At 38.2% G+C, this 26,326-nt stretch overlaps 1 protein-coding gene across 1 annotated transcript in view; it reads right to left on the bottom strand.

Moving 5' to 3' along the window:
• LOC146562890 (transmembrane protein 132C) overlaps nucleotides 1-26,326 on the bottom strand; it is a 279,573-nt gene that overhangs the window by 124,763 nt on the left and 128,484 nt on the right. Inside the window, exon 4 of the mRNA XM_085295129.1 lies at nucleotides 11,857-11,997. Within this exon, the coding sequence (XP_085151255.1) occupies nucleotides 11,857-11,997 (141 nt within the window). The remainder of the gene's footprint in view (nucleotides 1-11,856; nucleotides 11,998-26,326) is intronic.

Raw genomic sequence — 26,326 nt, 5'->3', positions numbered from 1 at the left:
TCACAGACAGTGATTTCTGTGTTCCTATTTTTAATGCAAATCATGAGCATCCAGTTTTGAGTTTCAACTTTGTCTCTTGTACAGATTTCTTCAGATTCTTACAATCTTTATTATGTACTGTAGTTGATGAGATATTGAACATCACACAGTTGCACATCGAGGAACATTATTCTCACATTGTTCCACAATTTAAGGACGCATTTTGTTTAGCTATTTGCAGTCTGCTCCACGGCTGCTGAGTGAGCCCTCATCTGGGACTCTCCTCAGCTCTTTCTGGGATAGTGGCGCGGCTGCCCCTCTGTTAGTCTTCCTTGGTCTCTTGTGTTCTGAGGGCTTCTGGATGTCTGGAGTTTTGATCTCCTCCATACCTGCTTCATGCCCTGGAGGACGGGCTGTGGCCCCCCCACACCCTCTAGCAGATCATTACATGAAGGAACCTTTTAAATACAAGCGCGTTCATGCTCACAGGTGTACACACGGGTGATCACACACACAAACGACACCCTTTTTGGCTCCTACCTCAAAGCACACTGTGCGCTGTCAATCTTACAATAATATTTAATATTTAGTATTTACTGTTATATTCACATAGATCATTGTGATGTTGTTCATTATATTACTCTCTTTTTCTTCTGCTCATTTTCTCTTTTTTCTTTCTCAACAGGTGATCCAGGTGATTGATATATGTATTTTTTGTCTGCTACTTTTGTTGGTTTTTGGTTTTTGCCCTTAATAAAAGATGAATCAAATAGATCATCACAGCAAGGCTGGGATGGTCCATTTGGTAAAGTAAATCCGTTGGGCATCTTTCTTCGCCTTTAGACAATAATTCTGATGGCAAAAGAGCCAAACGGGACAGGCAAAAAAAAAAAAGCTATTTGCAGACTGGTGAGCCTTTGCCCATTTTTCCTTCTAAGAACTCTGCCATATCCTAACTTTTTTGAGAAGTTTTTCTGACGTTGAATTCAATGACAGAAAAAATAAACAAAACTAAACAGGGAGACCAGTCAAATACAGGGACACTACTAGAAAAAAGACAGGGAACACAAAAGGTATTTAACAAACTAATAAACAAAAGCAAGGCAAAGGCCAAAATAATAAAGCTCAAAATACAAAGGGACAGGTGATCACTATCAGAAGACTAAAGAGCTAAATAGAAAACCTTTCTGAAAAACCTTTACAAAAAATCCCCAAACCATGGGTCCAAAACCCAGGGAACCTGACAAAAGCAGTGTGGGACACAAAAGTGCCACACTATTAGGACTTCTTTTTCCAGTTCATTTCTGTGAACTCTCTCTCCCTTCAACTCACTTACTCTCTTCATTCACTTGTTGGCAGGCATCCCTCTCTCTTTTTATCCTTTCTTCTTCTTGCTGTGTATTCAGTCCCCGAGGGTGCCAACTAAGACAGCCAACATCTTGGCCCCATATTATGTGTTTGTGTGTTTGTATGGGTATCCCAGGCAGACTGTCAGCATTCCAACAAAGGCTCTCTGTTAAGTTAGTTTGTCTAAAACTGTACATTACTTAACCTTATGCCCTACATATTTCCTTCTTCTTGCTTGGATTTAAACCAGTACAAAGAAATGATCAGCTGTGTTTTTCCAGTTAGCTAAACTACAACTCCAAATACGTTTGGTCTGATTTGACTGCCGATTAAATGTAAATAAACAAACAAACAAAAAACCCCACAAATCACATCAAATACATTAAATCTGATATGAGAGGCTATTCTATGAAGCACAGCGCATAAGTACCACACACCCTACCAACATATATCAACTATGTCAGGCTCGATAATACCTGTTTTTGGTTTTTTTTGTGGGCTAACATTACTTTAAAAATGCCTGAAATTGTTATGTATGGGTGGATTATAAGCACACTAATGAATAAAAGAGACACTGGCAAAACATTTTTTTCTGGAACCATATTAAATAAAGAACAAATGAGATGAGGGATTTTATTTAGTGAAGGCAATTGCAATTGAGTTACCTCATCAACATTTGCTAACAGGAACACTGAGTTAGGAACACCAGTGAATAAACAGAAATAAATCCCTAAATAATAAACAAACTGAGAACCACACTGATGAACAAGAGCCTAAAATTCCAAAAGTCAAACCCCCTGGTCCAAGATCCAAGACCACCACAGGGTGTGACGAATCCATATGTCTTAACTCTTGAGAAGGCTGAAAAACTCTCAAAAACTGAAATGTTCACTTGTGACTGTGAGTGATACCGAGGTGAGGAGTTCATGATATCCTGCTACTGTTAGATTGCGTTTCTCAACGTTTCTTTGAAGTGCATCTAATGTTGTCAGACTCAGGCAATTAGCAAATAAACTCTCTCTATGATGTGAGAGTGTAATCAAAGTATTTCAAGATTCAAGAGGGAAAGTGTGATTTTTTTAAATTTTATTTTATTTATTCTTTTTTTGGACACTAGCACCCAATGTTTTCTGGCATAATGTTAGATTATAACCAGCTGCTGTTGTTATGACTTCCTCGTTGTCAGCTCTCCAGAGACGGTGAAGTTGTATGTCTAATCTACTGACATAAGATGAGGGAGGACAGAGAAGCGATGGAGGAGGTAGAATGTACCAGTAAGATTTGTAAATGTACAAATCTTAAACGGTCATGGTTTGAAATTTTGTGATCTTTAAATTAAAGATGAAAATATAGACTTTTCCAATTGTTTTAGTTATATTTAGGCATTTAGAGTGACTATCAGATCAGCGACCCACTCTTTCAGAATTTTCAGGAATTTGGAAAATTCAGCTAGAGTTCTGTTGGGGTATAGAGTTATGTATGAAATAAGATCTGGATTGACACATGGATACTGGTGTTTTTGGCACTGTACACGGATAATAGTGCATTAATCACACAAGAACTCAATGGATGCGGACGAGAGCACTGGAGGCCTACTCAGAGGCAATCACACATGTAGCTAAGTGCAGAATGTACCAAGCTGATGCGCTGTCCCCACTGCTATTCTGCAAGCTCATCAGCCACCTCCTGTACATGCATACAGCTGTATGCCGGGGGTGAGTGAGACATCTATTCAGTGATCCACTTATCAGGATGTCATTTGAACTGGACAAGTGTGGTCAGATGTTCAGAAAGACAGTGAAGGTGATCTGGGCTGATGGGGTGGAGCTACCAGAAAGCAGAAAAACCGATATACACAATGCCAAATGGAGCTCTGATAAAGATGTGCAAAGGTCAGCCACAACCAAATACCTCCAGAGTATAAGACAGGTGGTAAGAAGACAGCTGAATGCAAGGAATAAGATCCACATACCCCCTGCCGGTCGTCAGATACCCAGCTAGAATAATAAGCTGGCCACAGGTAGAAATATATGCCACTGATGGTGATGCACAAAAACTTCTCACGGTGAGGAGGTCTCCAACTGAGATCTAACAGTTTCTGCTGCTAGGTTTTCCAAGCAGCAGAAAGAGGGCAGGTGATTAGTGAGTGTCAGAGCCACAGTTCAGGAAAAGCATGGAGCATCCAAAAAATACATCAGGAAGATGGCATCCCAAGATTAGCAGCTCCAAGATTGTCTGAAGACAGATGATAAATAGGAACAGGAGGAGAAACTAATGGACGACCAAGCTCCTGTGTGGTAAGTACCATCGGTGCTGAGAGGCACAACCAAGTGACTGGGATAGTGTACAGAAACATCTGTGCCACATATGGACTAGGAGTCCCCAATTCCCAATGGGAGACACCACCAAAGTTGGTTGAGAACAACATGGCTAAGGGCCTGTGGGACTTCCATTTGCACACATACAAGGAAATGCTGGTAATCCAACCAGATATAGTGGTACATGCATGCAGAAGTTGCAGTACCCCATGCAGATATTCTAGTACCAGCAGGGGAAGATAATTAAACATGTAAAGCCAGAATGTCACTAGTGGCCAAGGAAGGTATGAAGTACATCCCAGGGCCCTTCTTTGCACATGTATGTACATGTAAATGTGTTAGTAATGCCTGTTTAAATGTTTTCCCATAATTATTTTCATACTGGGTCGAAATAAAACATCTCCCTCTGGTGGTACTGCAGCTTACTCCAATTTCCTGCAACTTTTTCACAGTCGACCAGCTTGTCTATTACATGGTTTGCTGGGTTGATCAGCAGAAAGAAAAAGAACAAGACAATTGAGAATTACCAGGGCCTGAAGGAATAACTGGACAGATGTGGAAAATAAACGCCAAAGCGATCCCAGTGGTAATAGGAGCATTAGGAGCTGTAACCTTGACTGTAACCGTGGCTCTGGCATATAGACAGGGTGATAATAATTCAGTTATGCAGAGCTTAATGAATTTATCTGTATGCATAATTATAGAAACTGAAAAAAGTATTGCTTTTCTATTTAACAAGAGATAAAAGTCATAATAGCTTAACGCTAATTGAAGCAGTGCCCACTGTTAAATGCTGATGCTTAAGACGAATATATTAATTAAGTTAAATGTTCATATCTGAATTAGACTGGTTGAATTTTTAGCTGTGGTAATGCCCAACAAAGATGGATGCTTTCAGTGCAAAGTATTCATTTAGTTACTGAAAGACAATGAGTGTCTACTTTTAAGTTATATAATTTCACATATTTCCTACGAAAATTGCTTCTTTGTTCCATTCCAAAATAAATGAAAAAAGAACGAGAAAAAACAGTTTCACCATCTTTCAATGTCACAAGTTGCAACGAACAGCCCGGTGGTCACTCGTTAAAGTAACTTGCTAATGCTGTAATATATATAACAACTGCAAGAAATACTTCAAAATCATAGAGTGGAATGTTTTTCCCTATGACTGCCTCAGCAAACAACTAGCACAGAATAAAAAAAGCAAAAAGCAAAAAAAACCAACATAAATAGCATGTCCCTGTATGGTGTGTTGAAAGCGCATTACCCCAGTTTGGGTATTGAATGAAGCCCATTAGCAGTGTTAATCTATACACATAACCACGATCACAAGATACAGCACTGTTCCCATTCTGGCAGAATCATCATAAACTATGGAACATTTTCCTCATATAACCTCCAACACAAAGCTAAGGTCATCCTGAGGCTGGTCCACTTCTACGAAGTTCAAATGAGATCATATAAATGAGACAGAAAAGAAAAAAATAGCTACAGCAACACCATATATAAACAGAAAATGACACAAACAAAACATTTACTAGAAATATTACACACAGCAGAAAAATATATTGTAATAAAATTATATTACATAGCATGAATAAATGAAATATAACTTGAAATGATAATCAAAATGAATTTCCAACAAGAAACAAATCTTGCTTGAGGCGCTTCAATGGCAACAGCCTCCAAAAATCTCATTATGTTTCATTCGGAGCACTGGTATGAGGAGGCACATGGGCAGGGAGGCAGAACTAAACAGACTGTCAATAACACAGTATGGCAGTGGTGTATAATTAAAAGTAAATGATAACAGAATTGTCAAATAGTGAGAAATGCACAAATAATGAATAATTACTTTATAATAAAAATCAATAAAGAAAATAATGAGAACTTTGATCCAAACCTCCAAGTTCCAAAAGAATGTATGAAAAAAATTGGGAGTTGTGATGATGGAACAGGATCACATCCTCAACAACTGGTTTCTTTTTTTATAACCTACAAACATGTGGGCTATATTTTAAAAAGCATAAATACTCCTACCTCAAAGATACACACAAGCATAAACACATGCAGTCGCACACAAAAATACACCTACACACACAGCATAGCCTACTCCATGGTTCTAATTACTGCATCCACTCACCAAGCATTTCCTATTATACAATGAATACCGTATCATGTCAGATCATATTATATAATTAGGATAACAATGGCATAACACGAATCACTTCACAAGATTAATTGTCAGAGGTAGTAATCACTCCCACCGTCTCATTCATAAAAAGCATACTCAAAAATTCCATGTCCCAACCAGTAATATCTCATTAGAGCTTTATAGAGATCAGCTCCTTTAATTAGCCATCCCGCCTACACCGTCACTGATAAAAGTATGTGATCTGCCTGTTGTATGCTGGCAACGCTTGGCATGCTGGTATGGGATATGTGTATGTCTTTTCTGTAGTTAAAAAAACAAACAAAAAATCCCATTGCTGTTGCAGTTAGGGGGTAGCTGCTTATACATTTATCTGTGTTCATCAAAACACTTGTATATGTTTGTCTTTGAGTCATAATCTGTGCTTTGAGGCACAAATTTGATTACAGGATCACTTTGAAAATGGTAGAAATGTGTGTGTGCAAGAATATGAATGAGCTTGTGCGTGCATCTCTGATTTATTTTTTATTTTTTGTATGTGTCTCTGAAAGTCATATTATAATTTAGATTCTAAAGCACCACTTTTTCACATTAATTTAATGAGTTTTTTCCTTCAGGGCAAAATAAAATAAAATAATTATTTTAAAAAACTGCCTCTACCAGACATGGATGTGTCCCAAAGCTCGAGGAAATTAGTAGTCATTTGAAATCAACCCCATCTAAACACCTCAAACAACATTTTCCTGATGGATGACAATGGGCCTGGAAAATGACTTCTCTGCCTTGAGGCTACAATAGCTGACATATCCCAAAAAAGCACCTTTAGTATTATACCAGCCATTTTGCCAAGTGAACCACAGGAATATGAATCTGTGTCCAGTTCAAGTTTAAGTTGAATTTCACCACAGGATCAAAATATTAGTCGAAAAACATTATATATTTCTATTTAATTCCCCTAAACCCAACTACAAACTGTTAGTTATTATGCTTACACAAACACTGGCTCTCCAATCACAGTCGCAACTGTGAAGTTTCAGCTTTTCCCAAAGCAAAAATCAATCATTGCATTCTCCTCTATCTAGGGCACAATTATTTGTTGATCACCAAACTCTGTAATTCCAGATCCAAGGACCATTAACGTGAACCCAAATAGAAAGTGAGTTTGCCTGAAACATCAGCATCTGTTCTCTGGAAGGGAGGGAAAGCTGTGCTGAGAGGTAAAATCATTTTATTCTCATCACATAAGGAGAAAAGAGAAAACAAATATATTGAGGAATTAGAAGAAACCATTAAATCCTTAGAAGAAGCCTACATGTCTTCCCAGGAACAGGAAGTGATGAACAAAATATGCAAAGCAAAACTAGAATCAAATGAAATAATTGATTAAAGGAACCCTCAATTCTTAGTAAAAAGACCTTGCTTGAAACACAGTAACAAATCAGGTACGTTATTACAACTGTATATGCTGTTAACAGCTTCATTGGGAACACAGTATATGGAAGCGAGGAAGCCGACTTTCATAAAGTGGTTAAAAATATTGTGCAGTTCCCCAACAGGATGTGTCAGAACAAATGACCAAACATCTTCTCCAGAGGGGCACTAGGAAAGGATGCCTACTCTCCCCCTCACTGTTTGCAATCTTTATTGCACTATTAGCAGCAGCAATTAGACAGGCTATAGTGATTAAGGTCCTACAGTGGGGCAAAAACATATTTAGTCAGCCACCGATTGTGCAAGTTCCCGCACTTAAAATGATGACAGAGGTCAGTAATTTGCACCAGAGGTACACTTCAACTGTGAGAGACAGGATGTGAAAAAAAAAATCCATGAATTCACATGGTAGGATTTGTAAAGAATTTATTCGTAAATTAGGGTGGAAAATAAGTATTTGGTCACCTCAAACAAGGAAAATCTCTGGCTCTCACAGACCTGTAACATCTTCTGTGAGAAGCTTTTCTGTCCCCCACTCGTTACCTGTATGAATGGCACCTGTTTGAACTCATCATCTGTATAAAAGACACCTGTCCAGTGCCTCAAACAGTCAGACTCCAAACTCCCCCATGGCCAAGACCAAAGAGCTTTCGAAGGACACCAGGAAAAGTATTGTAGACCTGCACCAGACTGGGAAGAGTGAATCTACAATAGGCAAGCAGCTTGGTGTGAAAAAATCAACTGTGGGAGCAATCATCAGAAAATGGAAGACATACAAGACCACTGATAATCTCCCTCGATCTGGGGCTCCACGCAAGATCTCATCCCGTGGGGTCAAAATGATCATGAGAACGGTGAGCAAAGATCCCAGAACCACACGGGGGGACCTGGTGAATGACCTGCAGAGAGCTGGGACCAAAGTAACAAAGGTCACCATCAGTAACACACTACAACGGCAGGGAATCAAATCCCGCAGTGCCAGACGTGTTCCGCTGCTGAAGCCAGTGCATGTCCAGGCCCGTCTGAAGTTTGCCAGAGAGCACATGGATGATACAGCAGAGGATTGGGAGAATGTCATGTGGTCAGATGAAACCAAAGTAGAACGTTTTGGTATAAACTCAACTCGTCGTGTTTGGAGGAAGAAGAATACTGAGTTGCATCCCAAGAACACCATACCTACTGTGAAGCATGGGGGTGGAAACATCATGTTATGGGGCTGTTTTTCTGCCAAGGGGACAGGACGACTGATCCGTGTTAAGGACAGAATGAATGGGGCCATGTATCGTGAGATTTTGAGCCAAAACCTCCTTCCATCAGTGAGAACTTTGAAGATGAAACGAGGCTGGGTCTTCCAACATGACAATGATCCAAAACACACCGCCCGGGCAACAAAGGAGTGGCTCCGTAAGAAGCATTTGAAAGTCCTGGAGTGGCCTAGCCAGTCTCCAGACCTCAACCCCATAGAAAATCTGTGGCGGGAGTTGAAAGTCCGTGTTGCTCAGCGACAGCCCCAAAACATCACTGCTCTCGAGAAGATCTGCATGGAGGAATGGGCCAAAATACCAGCTACTGTGTGTGCAAACCTGGTAAAGACCTATAGTAAACGTTTGACCTCTGTGTACCTCTGGTGCAAATTACAGACCTCTGTCATCATTTTAAGTGGGGGAACTTGCACAATCAGTGGCTGACTAAATACTTTTTTGCCCCACTGTATAATGCAAGAATGTAGAACATAAAATCAGCCTTTATGCAGATGATGTATTGCTTTTTTTTTCCAACATTCACAAACCACTCTTTCAATTACATTGAATTTGTCTTCCTTGAGTTTCAAATTATTGGATAAACTGATTAAAATCATCAATTCCTCTGATTAATTGTTTCTTCCATAATTCTTCGTTGACATCATTGCAGTCTCGATATATTAAATTTTTAGGCATTAATGTTTCTCCTAGGCTTGCAGATTTAACTAACTTGAACCACATCCCAGTTTTAAAGAAAGTGGAAGATCTGGCTAGATGGAAGTCTGTACACATATATCTCACGGGAAGGGTCACTTCAATAAAATTGATGGTTTTCCCAAGAATCAGTTATTTGTTCTCAGTGATCCAGAGTAAACCATTACCTGACTGGTTTAGATCTCTGGATTCTTCAATCTCTGAATTCCCTTGGAAAGAAAACCCTGTATATAAGCTTAGAAATGCTACAGAGCACCGAGGATAGAGGAGGACTAGATGTGCTTAACTCTCACCACTACTTCTTAGCCAACAGGCTACAATACATTTCAGGATGGTTAAAACTCAGTTGAGCCCTGGCTACACATAGAACAGGCACTATGCAATAACAGAGATTTCAGATCTCATAAGCTAAAAAATATCAAATGACACGTGTGCTTTAATATCAGCTCCGCTCTGTCAGAGAGTCTCTATAACATATAACATTACAATAAAAGAACAGCTAACAACTAGCTTAACCACTGTGTGAAAACCAGTCAGTGATGATTTTATTATTCACAGTAAGCAGCTTCATCTGGCTTTTTATTAGATTTCTGGAATACACACCAGAACTCCATCCAACTTTACTCGACATGATATAAATACAAATGAGTTTAAGCCCATTATGAAACACAGTATTCTCATCCCAGATTGCCAGGAGGTTTTTTCAGAAGATGCTAGTGATAATAGCATAGCTAGCTGCCAGCCAGTGGTAACAATCCATGCTGGGCTCAAACAAAAAATAAATAAATAAAAGCTGCTTAGATTAAGCAAAAAACTTCACAACATGATGCATTAGAGCTCTCGTTTGTTTTATGTGTAAATCCTAGGGGTCCTCTACCCCTCAGTTTTGATATGATACCATGCAACAACTCCAAAGAATACTTTCCATATTTAAAATTCTAACACTGGGATTGAAGACACGAGGGATGTTAGTCAGGTGCAACATCTCAGCAGCAACCACTGAGGAAACTGGTGCGGATTAGAAATCATAGACCCATTATTTGAGGAAATGGTATTGGTAAATGTAAACCCCTGGTAAATAACTTCACAGCAGTGAAGTGTGTTTCCTAGTAAATGTCTTAAAGTGCCTGTCAGTTGGAAGTATGATTGCCCATGGTAGATACTTTCTGTACTATACACTTCAAAGGCAAATATCTGATTTAAAAAAAACAAAACACACACTTTTAACTCTGACACTCTTAATTTGAAAGCTCAAAGCTGATGCGTCATCACTTATACATCTTTTAATGCTCACTTTGGCTCATTCCTCGGTGCTGAAGCTGTCTGTCAGTTGAGTTAAGGTGTGGCTAACAGCTAGCTAAGTGGTGCAAATTGAGCTGGGGCCATGTAATAATGATTTGAAGATGGAAAGTCATTCATCAGCACTGCTTTAAAGCAACAAGAGAATAAGAGGAAAGAAGTATTTAAAGTTGATTAATCAAACTAGTATATGGTTGCATCAGTATAGATTATAACTATAAAAGGCTCTTTCGTGCAGTGTATTTTATATTTGACACTCATATAACTATAGTGTTTCCAAAATGCGATCAATCCCTTTGAAAATATGTACAAGAATACATTACTCAACAATTCAACAGCACACTGAATGACTTGCTTCGCTGTTGATAGTGTGAAAGTGACTGAGTATGAACTGTAATGAGCCAGCCACTCTTCTTTGTAAAACGACCACTCTTATAATATCCATTTAGTTTAAACTGGGGATTTGTTGATTTGGAATAAAATTGTATTACTGATTCCTGGAGCTTGCTTTGAGCTGTAACAATATGCGAATTAAACACAAATACATTTTCTGTTCCATCCAATTAACTTCTGCTGTCTTTTTAAGTGAGACGTTTTTTGGGATATTGGGGTTTTAGATCTCACCCACAGTGATTATATTTGCTTTCTCCATCAACGCCATACAACAACAAAGTCAGTGTAAGCATGCACTGAGGTTAAGTATTAATTGACTGCTACATTAGTGACAAAAAACAAACAAAAAAAGAGACTGTACTTACTATGTCGTTGCTGGTTTTACCCTGATGACACCAACTAAACACTCACACATGCATGGCAAATTTAGCATGAGTTGTGAGTCACTGATGTCGACACTTGCCAGCCTTTGTGTACTACATGCATGTATGTATTTATTCTGTGATACACACATATCACCAATAAGTCCATAGGCAATAAGACAAAACTTCTTTACTGGCAACACAATTACACTATGTTTAATTTCTGATTTCTTAAATTTCTGATTCAAAGATGGCTTACAGATTGTTGTGTTCAATAAAAAAAACAGTAAGAATCTAAAAGAGCCACCTATACCTTTTAAACTCAAAGCTAATGTATGAGTACACAATTTATGGTTATTGTTATTGTCAAAAAAAATGATCTTGTAATAATTTCTTTTCTTAAATTAACTGACACTTTTACTGTCACTGTAAAGACAACTAAGACTGCTTTAAGAAATGTGTGGCACTATCATTCTTATGGCCCTGAAGCACAAAGATCAAAGACCATTTCCAACAGCTACTCACCCACAACTACTCATTATAAAAGGGATACGTTAAATAGCTGCTGCATGGCAGAGGTAGCAGTTAAAAAAGAATAGATATGAGAGTTTGACTCCTACCTCTCTGCTGTGGAGGAGGCCTTTCTCTGGCACATAACTGCCAACGAACTGCTTCCCGGTGCCATTTCCTGTTTGATCTCCCATGCGACAAGGTTGCTGGGTTTCACAGCCAGGAAGTTGATACCTGACTGGAACCACACCCTGCAGAGAAGAATGTAGAACGAGACAAAGTAAGAAAAAAAGAGAAAGCAAGGTTAATCTAAAGTTCACACAAGCACATCATAAACCGAAGAGAAAAGAAAGCTGAGTTGTTACAGTGACAGTTAAGGTACAATTTGCTTAAAAATTCAATTTGCATCGCTTGGAATTTCCCTGCCCCGATTTTCTCACTGATTTTCTTTAATCTCTGATGCGTGCCATACTCTCTTTGTATAGAACGCCTTTTAAAATTGATTCACGCAGCATGGTGCCGACTCCCACGGTATGTTTTGGTGGGAGAAGACAAAGGAGTGACAGCAAAGGCTCTTAAGAAAGTTAAGAGTTTTACTGAATAATTGCTGCAAGCAGGCTGAATCAGATGTGTTTTGCGGTGGAGATTATGGCTAATTCAGAGAATGCAGTTCTGCTTATGAGAAAGGCTACAATGAATTAGTAATTATTCAGGGACATGATTAGGAATTTTGTTTCCATTTTCCTTCTTCACTCCCGTTTCCTCTCATCAGTATGCTTCACCACTTTTCTTTCTCTTTCTGACACTTTTTTTGTCACCTTTCTCCACTCATCCGAACGCTTTTCTTTTCTTCCAGTCTTGTTTTCCTTATGTTAACCTTCTTTCAGTATAGCACTGGCATATTTTTTTAAATCCAGGTTTCTCTTTAATCTAGATCAGCGGTTCCCAACCGCCGGGCCTCGGACCGGTACCGGTCCGTGAGTCGTTTGGTACCGGGCCGCGAGAGTTGAGGCTAAGGTGTGAAATGTATAGTTTTCAGGGTTTTTATCGGTTTTCAGCGTTATTTTGTTATCGTTTTTATCATTTACTCGGTTTTCCTTGGTCTTTTCAGGTGTGTTATGAATAAATCTTCTTTTTTACGGTACCGGTATTAGTTTTATTTTGTTGTATTTATCCGCGACACCTTAAAGGCCGGTCCGTGAAAATATTGTCGGGCATAAACCAGTCCGTGGCGCAAAAAAGGTTGGAGACCGCTGTTCTAGATAATGTCCTCATCACCTGCCATCCCCATCCTCGTCCTGTTACTCCATTGTTCCCTTGTAGATGTTCTAATCTCTATTCCTTCATCACCATCATTCCCCAGTTCCTTTATTTTTTTCCAGCCAGGTCCACTCTTTCATCTCTCAGTCTCATTTCTTTTTCTTCACCTCCTCCTATAAAGCTTCTGTTCACCCTTTCATCCATTCCTCAGTGATTTCTTTCCCTTCCTTCCCAGTATACATTGCTTCATCCCTCCCTCTGCCCCTCCTCAATCCTTCATTCTCAAGGCATCCTATAGTTAATCTCTTTATTTTCTTTTTTTGTTCACACTCTCTCTCTAATCTGTCCCGGTGTGCTCTGTTCTATTTATCACCTTGACGAGACCCTCCCTCAGTTTATTAATACACTTTATAAGCATGCATACACATGCACACTATCGTGTTTACACCTCTTCTTATTAACACACATACACAAACAACACTGACAAAGACACACTCTTAAGTAAAAAAAAGTTTTCCTCAACACAGAAGTAGGAGGCAAAAAAATTCCACTTTTTATTTCTTTCTCATTATTACTTTCTTGTGTTTCTCTTGCTTTATGTCTTGCCAAAACTGTCTGCAAACATGCCATACCCTTCCCTTGATAAGCTCTCTGTACATGATATTCTTGTGAGTGTGTATGTATAAAAACACCTGCGTATGTCAGTAATAATCTAATCAAGCTGTTTTTTTTGTGTTTGGTTGTGTTTGGCACAAAATTGTGAACCTCTTGTAACAACCTGAAAACCTACTTTTTCTTTTTCACTCTAAAGTATTTTTTTTCTTGGTGTATTTTGAAAAGTGAAAACATTCCCCGCTCATCATTTTATATTTTGCTGCAATCAGGAAACATGAAGGAGAAAGGAAGAGCAAAAGTTGCATTTTGCAATAAAGGAAGTGTACTTTGTTCATTGTCTATGCAAATAAAATACAGTGAATATTTATTTATGAGTTTTCTGTAGTGCAGTATAAAATGAAAACTTCTATTTTATAATTCAGCAGCTGAATGTGGGAGGAAAAACTGTGCCATCATTCTGCATTTTCTGGTTCTGTCTCCACTCCTTTCCTTTCTTCAATCTCTTCTATCTCCCTTTCTCACTCACTTCTTTCTCTCGCCATCTCCCATCTTCAACAACCACACAGTTCAAGCCACTTCAAAGTAAAGTTACTACACATACAGTGGCAGCAAACGCATGTAAAGCAAAGCAAGTTTGGCGAAAGAGTTAGGATATTCTGTGAATGACAGAATGACAGGAATGGAATATGAGGGAGTAGAAATGTACATTTGAACATTCACTGAGAAAAACAAAAATCATTGGAGCGATTTTTAAAGGACAAGGTTTTGCAAAGACAAATTATAAATAAAACATTTAGGTGAAAAAATGAATTTAAGAACAAAATTTCCCCACCACTCCACAGGCAATAAAATAAAACAAAATGCTAAAATAGTGAAGCGAATGCAATGCAATAAAATAAAATAACAGTCTCATGTGAGAGCACAAACCTCAGTCGTCTTGTAATTCAACATATTGTAATGTAACAGATCTCATGATATAATATCAAATAAAGCACCTTCTTAAACGCTCTACAGAAACATAATTTGCATATTCATAGTATAAAACCATGCAAAATCTTGCAGTACCTACAATTCATACACATAAACAACCAAACAGTGTAACAGTTATGTCAAAAGGGAGAAAAAAAGCCTTTTGCTCGAGTGTTTAAATTACTTTGGTTTCAAGTACAGATCAGAGTGAGAACCATGTCACCATTGTGGTGTTTCCTTTTTTATGACTCTCATGTCTCTGTGCCATTTTCTTGATATGAGAGGTCATGGATTAGCTATGCTAGAGGGCTTCAATGTACTGCTCAATCTGCATTCCAACTCTCACCAATGGTCCTCAGCCCTGGGTAGTACCAGATAAAATAGGGTCACTGATAAAGGCGGACATCCTGATGTCTGCTCCTCTGCGAGGAGCCAGTTGAGGTGGTTTAGGCATTTGACATGGATGCCTCCTAGGTGAGGAGTTTTGAGCATGTCCTACCGAGAGGACATCCCAGGGCAGATTACATCTCTCGGCTGGCTTAGCAGTGCATCAGTGATCCCCTGGAGGAGCTGAAGGAGTTGGCTGGAGATAGGGAAGTCCCTTCCAATCTGGACCCAGACAAAGGGCAGAACATGGGTGGATGGATATTAAAGTGGTTGAAAGAGAGCGATTATTTAATTTGTATTCATCACAAGGCACCTAGTTGCAGTAATAGTGTTACTCTGCGTATGCTCTGTGTAACTGTCTATTATCATATTTCTATATTTTCCAGTATTACAAATGGATCTTATGTCAGAAATCTATATTTCTGACACAAACAATAATACTTTAACAACTGCTGCAATTTTTTAATCCTATAGTTTCTCAATAAATTTTAGTTATCTACTTTAATAACACACCTACTGATGACTGATGCAGTTGGTTATGCGCTACTCTGTTGTTTGTATTATCATTTTAAAATGCAGAAATATGTATTGAATTCTCCTGTGTGACAGCTACCAAGAACATCTTTGTCATACAAAATATACTTTGAAGCTTAATGAAATGACCTTTGGCATGAAACAGTGTGTTTACATGTGCAACAGGGTCATTCAAATTATTGGAGAGGGGAGAGAGGCAAAAATCACCACTCAGAAGTAGGTTTTATGTGGAAATATTAGTCCAGTGGATTGTTTTTCACATACCTTTTTCATAACTTGTTCATTAACTGAACCACACACCATACAGTCTGCGATCTCTGTATAGTCATCAAAATGCTAATCGTCAAGTTTCTAAAGTCCTCATGCCAAAAATCAGCATTGATTCAATAAAAAGTGAAAATGGTGAATTTAAAGCAGCATGTGGTTTCAATCAAGAAACTAGAGTACTGTGCATTGACGGTTTACCCTTGAAATTAAATGCATGAAAAAATATAAGATTTTGCTCACCTGATTGGAAATTCTGAACATGCATAAAAAACATAGACTGTCATATATGTAAGGAGATAGAAAGACACTATGTTCTGCATCTGTCAGGTCTTTGGTCGTATGTGCCTTTGTCCATGTCTGTCAGCAAGAAGGATGATGGACAAGGCTGCGTCCCTAAGCTGCTTCAGCCAAGACTGACAAGTCTCTATGTGATGCTCTTCCTCTGTAGGTCTACTTTTCAGTGTAATGCAGGAAGACAAGCAAAACTTCAATGCGCTGTCTCTTTCGATTTGTTTCCCTTTGTCTAATTCGCCTACTTCTTTATTAATCAGGATTATTTATATTTTTTGTGTACCTCATGCAGCTCTGTCGTGAAACAAGATTATTATTCAGTATCACATTTTGCATTAGAAATGAACAAAGCCCACCAACCCATAATTACACACATAACTTGACCTTACCTTTAACTGTATTAAAAAAAGGTTTTACTCATTAAGAATTAGAGTGTGCTCCCCTTGGTCACAGGTAGCTCACAGAGCATTACAATAGATTTTTTTCTCCTTTTTATCTGGAGCAGTGCTTTGTTTATTGGCATCTCAACATTAGTTTTCTAAGTTAAGAAATAAAGAGTAAGTAAAGAGAAAAGGCAATGCCAAGAATGCCAAGAACCTACACTATAAATAAATTTCCCCTCTGCTTTTTTAACATCACAAATGCAATTTTTCTTTCTGTCAATGTGATTATGTCTCCTTTTCCTTTTTTGGTGTATGTTTACTTTACTTATGCAGACTGCCTTCCCTGTAATATATTAAGCAAACTCAGGTTTTATTACATATTTGCTACTTGACTTAAAAAAAAAAAAATCCGGATTGAATATGAAAGAGAATATAGCTGGCCGAAGCATCAAATCGAGTCAAAATAATTACACTTGATTGACTTTGTTGAGTACAACCTTTTTTTAAACCACCTTATATTTTAATCATAACCTTATGCATATTTCACCCACACTTACTGTTTAGTTTACCAAAGAAACTGTAGGCTTCACCTATGGAAATGCAGAAATGCACTAACGCTAACAAAGACTACGTTGTCTAAAGAGAAAGTGTAGATGCCTTCCTCAAAGGAATGCTGACCCAGGAAAACAAACAATAGGTGCAGGAACAAGATAACAATTTGCTCTGTTAAACAAGAGACTCACTTAAATCCAATTATTTCCCTTTACACCTAATTTAATCCTGTAACATCAGTTCCATTTTCAGACTGACGAAGAAAAAAAAAGTCGTCTATTTAATTGTTAAATGTTAAAGCCTTCGCCAGGAAATAGGGATGCAAAGTTGTCTCTGAAACCACCATACCTTCTTAGTAGTGCCATCAGCGCAGATATAAAGCCAGATTTACCAGGGTTAAGTGGTTTTTGCCATAAAAAATGTACTGTTATTATTTACAAAGAGACCACAGCAACACGACTGTGATTAAGAGGAGAGAATTCATTTGTCAATTTTTGTGACCAACCGTCTTCCATATGCGTTTTTGGGAGTTCCTTTCTCAAGTACAAAATACAGGGGGAAGAATAGTTAAATGTTGTACACAAACACACTGACTAACAACTGGAACATGCAATTTATTGGACTGATATGTCTAATGCTGAAAAAAGCATGTATTATTTTAAGTACTTCATATAGTGGAATTATGGTTGCATTGCAGAGATTTAAGAGCACATCCTAAAAGAATGAAACATTGTTCAACTTGTGTTGAAAAATGTGTTTGAAAAGCCAGATGAAGATCTGATGAAAACATACAAATTTCTAAGCCACCTAAATGTAAATTTGCTCCATAAATGACCTGGAACCACCAGTCAAAAGGAGCAACACAACATACTGACACTTCTGTGGCAGGAATTTCACAATGGGGTTCAAAGTGAAATAGCTGAAGAACAGAGAGAATAGATGGATAATGATGTTGAACCAATTCTAAAAATAATCAGGCCTTGGACCTCAAGCACAGTAAGTCTGTGCTTGAGAGAAAAAGTCGCTTTTTCTGTTTGATTTGGTTTGAAAGTCTGAAGGTAATATTTGTTTTTCTTCTGATCAATGCATTTATGTTAATAAACTTTAAACCTACATTTTTCATAAAAAAAAAAAGATTTCAGAACCATGGACAGCGCACACACTGCGATCTCGTGAGCTGTGTCTCATGACTGTTTTTAGTAGTGGAGCTACACAAATTCAGCTGTATGCACTTTGACAATAGCTGAGATATCGATCACAGATGCACAGAAGACTCTCACATCAAATCTCCAGATCCATTTTTTAAAACTAAACAAATCTAGCATAGAAAAATTGTGGTCACACCACCAGTCGCAGAGTATAGAAATAAACTTTTATCAGTCGGGTATTTCCGGTTCTGGTTTATCTCTTAAAGAGATGTTGTCTTAATACATGAACACAATGTAAAAATATTTTTGTACAGCTTACAGTCCTACATTGGCGTCTGGTAATTACTGAAGCCTGTTTGATCATAACAACTCTCTCTGCCAGACCGCCACTGTAGGCGTACATTTAATGTACACATGGACATGAACATGGACCTATAATTATATGCTTTTCTCACAGCAAGTAATGAGCTGTGCCTGTAGTGTTAGTAAGTTACTCTTAGCTGAATATCAACTTGCATGGTTCTTGGCAGATTGGGCATGTCATATTGAAATGAACTGACTGCACCTATTTATAAAAAAGCACAATTTTTGTAAATCAACCCCCAAATATCAGCGCTATTTGGGGGTTGCACTCACACGCTGTTTTGCCCTGTTTAGGACATCTGCCCCACAGTGTCATGAAGGCATAAGTCCGGTGTTTGATCTGATTATAGGAGAGCATATTTACAGTTACCAAAGAGATAAAAAGATTCAGAGAGAAAGAAAGAGACAGAAGAAAGGAACTAGAGACAGAAGTGTGACACAGAGGCAACAACAAGGCTGGGCGAATGGGGGGTAGAAGACGGAAAGGGAGAGAAACACCAGCCAAGTATGATAGCTGCTACAAATTCACACCACACTCGAGATCTCAGATGCAGGTATACACTTTTCAGGAGTCTGACTCTTCGATCCACACCTTTTTTTGTAAACATTTCGGTGTTCACATGAGATTTCAGAATTACGGGTGCTGAGGTTCTGAAAGGTCACCATGATGTTTTCAGAAGAATAACACTGTGTACAACTGTTCACAATCCATCCAGTTCAATCAACTGATTCATCCAAACCTTTCCAGCTTTCTCTTAATATCTGTTTTATTGGTAATACTTTAGCTCATAACCTGGGCCTTGCTTTTAGCATGACCACTTTCTTACATCTTCGTGCCAGGAAGATACCAGTAACCTACGCATTTCTTTTGTCTTGCTTTTGGGTTTTAGGCTTTTCTCAATCAGAAGTTACAAGCAATGCCTTAATATTAGTCAGTTAGCCAGGTTCATTAAATGAACTATATATAAACAGCTTGTCCTTGGAACAATGTAAGCAGTGTAAATTCCTCTGTGTATTGACTCTAGGTATCTTCCTTTGATAAAATTAGACTATATTACTTGGAAATTCCATGTGTTTAAAGCTCAGAGGCTTTAAAAGGCTATAAAATGACAGCTCTCCTCAGGATGAAAGTTACTCAAAGGGCTTAGTAAGTCTACCCAGGATTAAAAGTGATTTGGACATGTTAGTAAATGTTTTAGGAGAGAAAAGAAGATTTTAAGACCTCAAGGTTTATGTGTTCCGCTGATGTTATTTAAATTTACATTTCTGTTCAGTTTTTTACTTTACTTTTACTTTTTACCAGTTGTTAATCATTGATTTTTCAACAGATTAGAAGTAATATTTTTAAGTTCATTAAACTGACACTTAACCCTCTCAAGGCAGACGTTGCCGATTTGCAACAGTTAAAAACTAACAACCTGATTACCCCACATACATATTTTACGAGGTTTTTTTACTCAGAAGTACCACTGCAGGACTTGGTTGTGCATTAGCAACAAAAAACTTAATTTGAGCCTGAGAGGGTTAATCTGGCAAAAAGATGAACTTTTAGACGATGTTAGTCACTGTGGTTATCACTATGGTGCATAACTGCTCAGAAACTGCACTGAAAAGTAGCTACTATCTAAATCTGGTTAAAGGCATAATTTATTCCTGCTGTCATGACGCAAGTAACAATTTCTTAGCTGAAAAAATAGATTCCTTTAAAAGGCTGTGTATATATATACATATACAAAGACAAAGAACAAAAAGGCCAAGTTGTTTTTTCTCTAGTGTCTCAAAGTGTGCTGAACATACAAGGAACATCCATTGTTCACCAGAAAATTTCAATTTTACCAAGGTCTAAAGCATTAGGAGAAAGTGAAAGCCTGCGAGGCATTGATCGTTGTTGCTACACACCCTCCTGTTAACTAAATTTATCTTATAGATGATCTTCAGGATGATTTAGCCCGAGCTGTTTAAGATGCCAACAGAGTGAAATGTACAGGAAACTGTACAGGAGTGAGTCACTGTATGAGTGGTATTTGCTGTATATGTGAGCCTGGACTCTACACCAAGTGACCTATAATGCCTTCGTGCAGGCTAGCTTGAGAGCCAGAACCACAGTCAGCTCATGTTACTGTCACGTTCTTGTTTGAAGTTCCTTCTTTATTACAGACATAGTGGAATAACAAGAGACGTATGGCTCAAAAGAAGATTTTCTGAGCTTTTATCTCCTTTCACACCATGCTTTCACATTCCCACTGCTCTTAGATGCAGAGAGCTACTCTTTAAATTCTTTAAGTTGCCCAAAAGACTGTTCAGTTCCTAGAAAGTCTGCTGATGGCTGAAATGCGTTCTTGGTTGTGTCTTTCTTATGTCAGGGTATCATGATCTTGTTTATATTTGTCAATTAATGTGACTAAATGCAGTTTTCACATGTTGCATTATCATGGAGATCTAACCGTTGTAATATTGTTATTCTAACCTTTGAAAGATTTGACCAGAGTGAAGTGAAGACACATTCAAATGCTGTGGAAAGTTAAGAGCACATGAAAGGGGCTTCATACTACCATTTACAGTGATCTATATCAATGTGCTTAGCACGCAATAATTATTGTAAGCAAATGATGCTTATTCAATAGTTGCCAGATGAAAGTGTCAGTTAAGTGCTACAAATGTAAATGTGAACCCAAAAGGAATTCTTCTCAAAACAAAAGCCATATGCTATGAGTCAAAACAAACTTGCTGCATGTTTAGCAGATGTGTCCAAGAGACACGAGTAAAAGCAAATGGTGTTTGTTGGGTCTGAACTTGTTAGAACAGCAAAAAGACATTAGAAAGAAGCACTGTAAAAGTGCATTTTAATGCCCTCATCTTATATATAAACTGAAGCTTTTGAGTAAGTAAACCAGTACAGCACATTTTATTTCAAGTCTGAAATTACATCATTGCTCTGTAAACCTGGTGAATGAATACATAGCAAAACTTTCTTAAGAATTTTATGTTTGGGTGGAAGGCTAGTAGTAAATTTATATTATTCAAATGTGCTCAAACAACTGCTCAAACCTAAAACCTGTGCTTTTCAAGACGTGGGAATGGAAAATATTATTCATTGCACAAAGTGTGAAATGGTACATTCAGTGAAAAATTAAAGAAATATCGCTGCCAATGGTAACTAAAATGGCAGAAAAACAAGAGAAGACAGATGTTAAACAAAATTCAACCCACCAACTGCATATTCTTCAACACATTCTGTAAAAGATGCCTTCAATGGACATGAGTGGCATTTAAATGAGTCAACTGTCAAATCATTAAAATCTTGTTTGCTACTTTTCCTGCTTTTTGAGAGGCAGAAGGAAAACAATCTGTTGTTGTGATCCCAACACTAAAATGAAGCGGTTACTTTTTTTTTAAGTGTGACAAGCTGTCAAGGAATTGGAATCCTGAGAGAATTGTTTATTAATTTATTTATTTTTGAGCACAAGTTACGAGCTTATACATAATTCTTAGGTCATGAGATTATTGTAAAATTGACAATTATGTACACATTTTTCAATTATTTTTTAAAAATCTTTTTAAATATTAAATTCATAGTTCAGTTTTGAACATTTTAGGTGTTTAAGACCTTGAATGTAGTTTTTTTATTGTTTAAGTTAGATGGACAGATTGGTATTCAAGTGTTTTATACTTTAGAATAAACAGATCGGGGTAATTTTTTAAGACATGGTGAGACAGATGGAGAGACTGCAAGTCGTTTATACTAAACATGTGTTAAGAAATTCAAAGCTTGATGTAAAAGAGCCCTGTTATGTTGGTCACAGGTCCAATGTGTCATTTGGTGGAACATCTGTTTTATCATGCTATTGAGAATCCTTCACTTTGTCTTGCCTTTTACTTACTTATTCTTTCATGTGCTGTTGCTGCCGTTGTTGTCTTTTTATTCTTTGATTTTTCATCCCTGGTGTTGCTACTGAATGATATTTTTTTATGATTATTTTTAATATTTGCTTTATCTAAAGAAGCCACTATCATTCTTTTCTACAGGAACCCAATATGGCCCTATGTTTCAGGACTGTTGAACAATGTGGCCGTTGCTGCTGATGCCTGATTTAGGCTTCTGCAGCTGCATCATAACTTACGACATAACTGGAAACCCCTTTTAACCCACAACTTTCCATGTATTTCGGTCATGTAGTTACATTTTTCAGGAGGTGCATGTCAGGTTATGTGGAAGCGTACGACATAGGGTTAAGAGGGTCTTCCAGTTACATTGTAAGTTATGATGTAAATTTTCCACTCAAGTCTAATTCAGGCATAAATCATGACAAACCATAACTTCAGAAGTCGCAAATTCATAATATTCACGTTTCATAGTTTATAGGCACTGAATAATGCCAATCAAGGCATCTATCAGCTTTAATGTTTTTTTTTTTCATTTGTAAAATTTGCAAAAATATCATGCTTTTAAAATTACAGTTCAATTCCATATTGACTGCTTGATTTAAAATACACTGTTGTGGCATAAAGAAGCAGAAGTCCAAAAATAGGTTCTTTGTCTAATAAATTTTTAGAATTCACTGCTGTATAGTAAAATAGTGGCACCTAATTTAAATAACACGTATGCAGCACCACTCCATCTATATAAATAAAAACAAAATAAAAAACAGACACAAGGAAAACACTAAAAAATTCTGTGCAGAACTGGCAAAGTATCTCAAAGGATCTGACACTGAGTAAGTTAAACAGAGCATGAAAAAGGGGAGATGTTATGTACCTAGGTAATTCGGCAAAGGTGCAAATGTCTGCAAGCTTAATCAGCTTAAACAGCACATCATGAATGTTTGGATTTTTAGAACAAAATGGGGGATGTCACTGAGATCAGCTGATTTGCCAGAATTGCAGATAAGGAAGTCACACATTACAACTTTCTGCAGTTCCCTTCCCTTTATTCTCCTTCTCAATTGAGGGTAATGCTTGCTGAACAGCCACAACCAGCCCCACCAGGTGGTGTGATGAAGAAAGGGATAAGAAATACAACCAGCTGCTGTATCCGAGACCTTAGCCAATGCTGTGAATCTTTCCTTGTCAGTTTCTGACTGCTTGAAGAGCTATACCAGACAGACAGAAGCCAGCAGAATCACCCAGATGTTCTCCACTGAACCATCCAAGATGCATTCTCGGTGGCAGGGAAACCATAAGAGAACAGTCCCACCTAGTGTGGAGATGAAGCAATACTGGAAGAGTATCTGGCAGAAGGTAGTATACTGGAATGCCAAATGTGGCCTGGAAGTCCCAAGGTCAAAATGAAATACACCCCCTAGGGTGGTTGACAATGACCAAGCTAAGACCCTGTAGGACTTACAGATCCAGAAAGACCAAGTGGTGAGGGCTAACCAACAGGATAGTAGTGGTGGACAAGCAGAGGAAAAAGGATGTAGTAATGGATGTAGCTAGTTATAGCAACATGAATAAGAAGGAACACATAAAAGGTTGATAAGTACCAAGGGCTGAGAAAAAAGGTAGAGAAGGGTGGAGGCAAGAGTGGTTGTCACGGTAATGGGAGCACTAGGAGAAGTGACCCCAAACTACGCAATTGGCTCCAGCAGATCCCAGGCATGACTTCTAAAATCTTTTTCCAGAAGAGCACAGTCCTAGGATGAGCAAAGATACTGTGCAAGACCCTCAGGCTCCCAGGCTTCTGGTGGAGGACTCACTCCATCCATCCATCCATCCAAACAAGGTTTCAACTGAGAAATTGTAATTTAATCATTTTCTGTTTGCTTTGTGGGGGGGGGGGGGGGGGGGGGGGGGGGGGGCTTCATTGGATTCACTAAATAAAAAACAAAAAGGTATAAAAGCTAAGCTCAGTGCAAAGGACCACTGCAGAGATAAAAAAATAAATAAACAAATGCTCGTCTATGCACAGCTGCAGCAAAAAATTATGAAGCCTAATAAAGATTTGGTACCCACTAAATTATTCACAAAGATGTTTGTGAATGATAAACTGTAAATAGTGTATGTATTGCAAAGGGCCTGGTGATTTTTTTTACACCTCTGTTTAGTATAAGACTCAACTCCCGTATCCATGCATACATTACCATTATTGGAATCACAGCTGCACCGTACAACTATCCTGCAATGTATCAGCAAGTTTAAGCAATGATCGATAAACAGGAAAATGTCAAGTATATTGATTGCTATAAAACAACCATTTTGGAGTTTTATTGTAAAGCTCTAACTGATTAACAGAGCATTGATTGTAACACTAAACAAACACCAATTTCTTAGTGACCATTTCTTCATTGTTACAGTCTTTTCTTGGTGGATGAAGCCAAGTGCAGCAGCAGTCCAGTATATATGCAGCAATGCGTGGGACTTTAACAACTGCTTCTTTCGTACACATTTTTGTAGAGGACATCGGTAATGTAATCTGCAGAGCTTGATGTTTGGATACTGGATTTCTTTCAAATAAAAACCCTCACACATGGAATCAAACCGCCCACTCCACTTCCCACCACACATGGGATTAGAACGACATATTTTTCTGTAAACAAAGGCACAGACAATAGTGGTGGGTAGCTGGCTTCTGTAGTAGGTTCAAGATAGTCCTCTGGGCTGCCATCCCAGATTAGCAATGTAGCTACCAGCTACTCAACCACAGATCACTAGCAGGCACAGACTGAAAGGCTGAGGAAGGACTTTCAGCAATATATTAAATCTGATCAGCAGGAAGGGTTTTTGTTCCATAATTAATATGATTTGCTGTTTTTACTTTCTTGTTTATTTTCCAGTACTTGGGGACAGTTTAGATTTATATTTTGTAAAAGGAAAAGCAGACAGGCAGCTGCTGAGGTATAAAAACAAAACAAACAAAAACAAAAACAAAAAACACCCTACCCATGTGTAGTTGGTTCTTTCTTACATGGCTGGGGAAGTTTTGAAGACATCATAGAGAAAAGCACTAGTTTGCAGCTGGCTGGACATAACCAGTAAATTGGATGGTCACCCACTACTCCAGAACAAGATATAATGACCTCCAAGTAAAGGTTCTTACAAGGTCACACATGGCAGGTCATTCACCAAGGTATGAAGGCAAGGGGTCATTCAATGGGAGAGCAAAGCAAATATAAGGAACACAAGTAACGGCTGAAAACCTTGACAAAGAAGGATTGCAGAGATCTCCAGCTCTAGACGCCACCTGCTGTTTCAACCTCTCCGAGCATTCCAGCATCCATCTGTAGGCTATAGAGAGATATTTACTCATCAGTCTTCAACTTTTGTATGAAGCAGTATTTGCAGGGAGCAATGAGCTGGATGCCTACATGCTTTTATTCTACTGCTGATGAATTTAAATTGAAATGTAAAACATTTCAAACAAAGGAAATATTATACAATAATAAGCACAGACACATTTGAACATCCGCAAACACAGGCATTTTCTCAGCCAAAAAAGAAAATCCCATGTGTCAATAGGCTATACCAGTGGTAGCAAAGGTATAATTTGGCAGGGGGAAAAACAAACAAACAAACATGCCAACAAAATCAGCAAACAACAGGTTAGCTCAACAAACAAAGCTGGAAGGAGAGACTCAATGATACAAGGGCAACTGGAGTCTGAAGTGTGTTTCTGGGAGTGAATGAAACAATGCTACATGTCATAACAGTTTGTTGTCCGAGGAGGAGAATGCTGTCAGGCAGATTGCTCACACACCCACTCATTCACACACAGCTCGACATAAACAGGTGAAGTGGATATTGGTCTCACTTGATCTGTGCGCTGTCAGGACACTTTTACACACACTTCTCCGCACACACACATAGTCATCCCA

The sequence above is a fragment of the Mchenga conophoros genome, linkage group LG12 (genome assembly GCF_057382185.1).
Source record: "Mchenga conophoros isolate Kocher_MC1m ecotype Shallow Benthic linkage group LG12, M_conophoros_male_GT1.1, whole genome shotgun sequence".
NCBI classification, from domain to species: domain Eukaryota; kingdom Metazoa; phylum Chordata; class Actinopteri; order Cichliformes; family Cichlidae; genus Mchenga; species Mchenga conophoros.
Note: the sequence above shows the minus strand (reverse complement) of the source record. Positions and strands in the feature narration are given on the sequence as shown.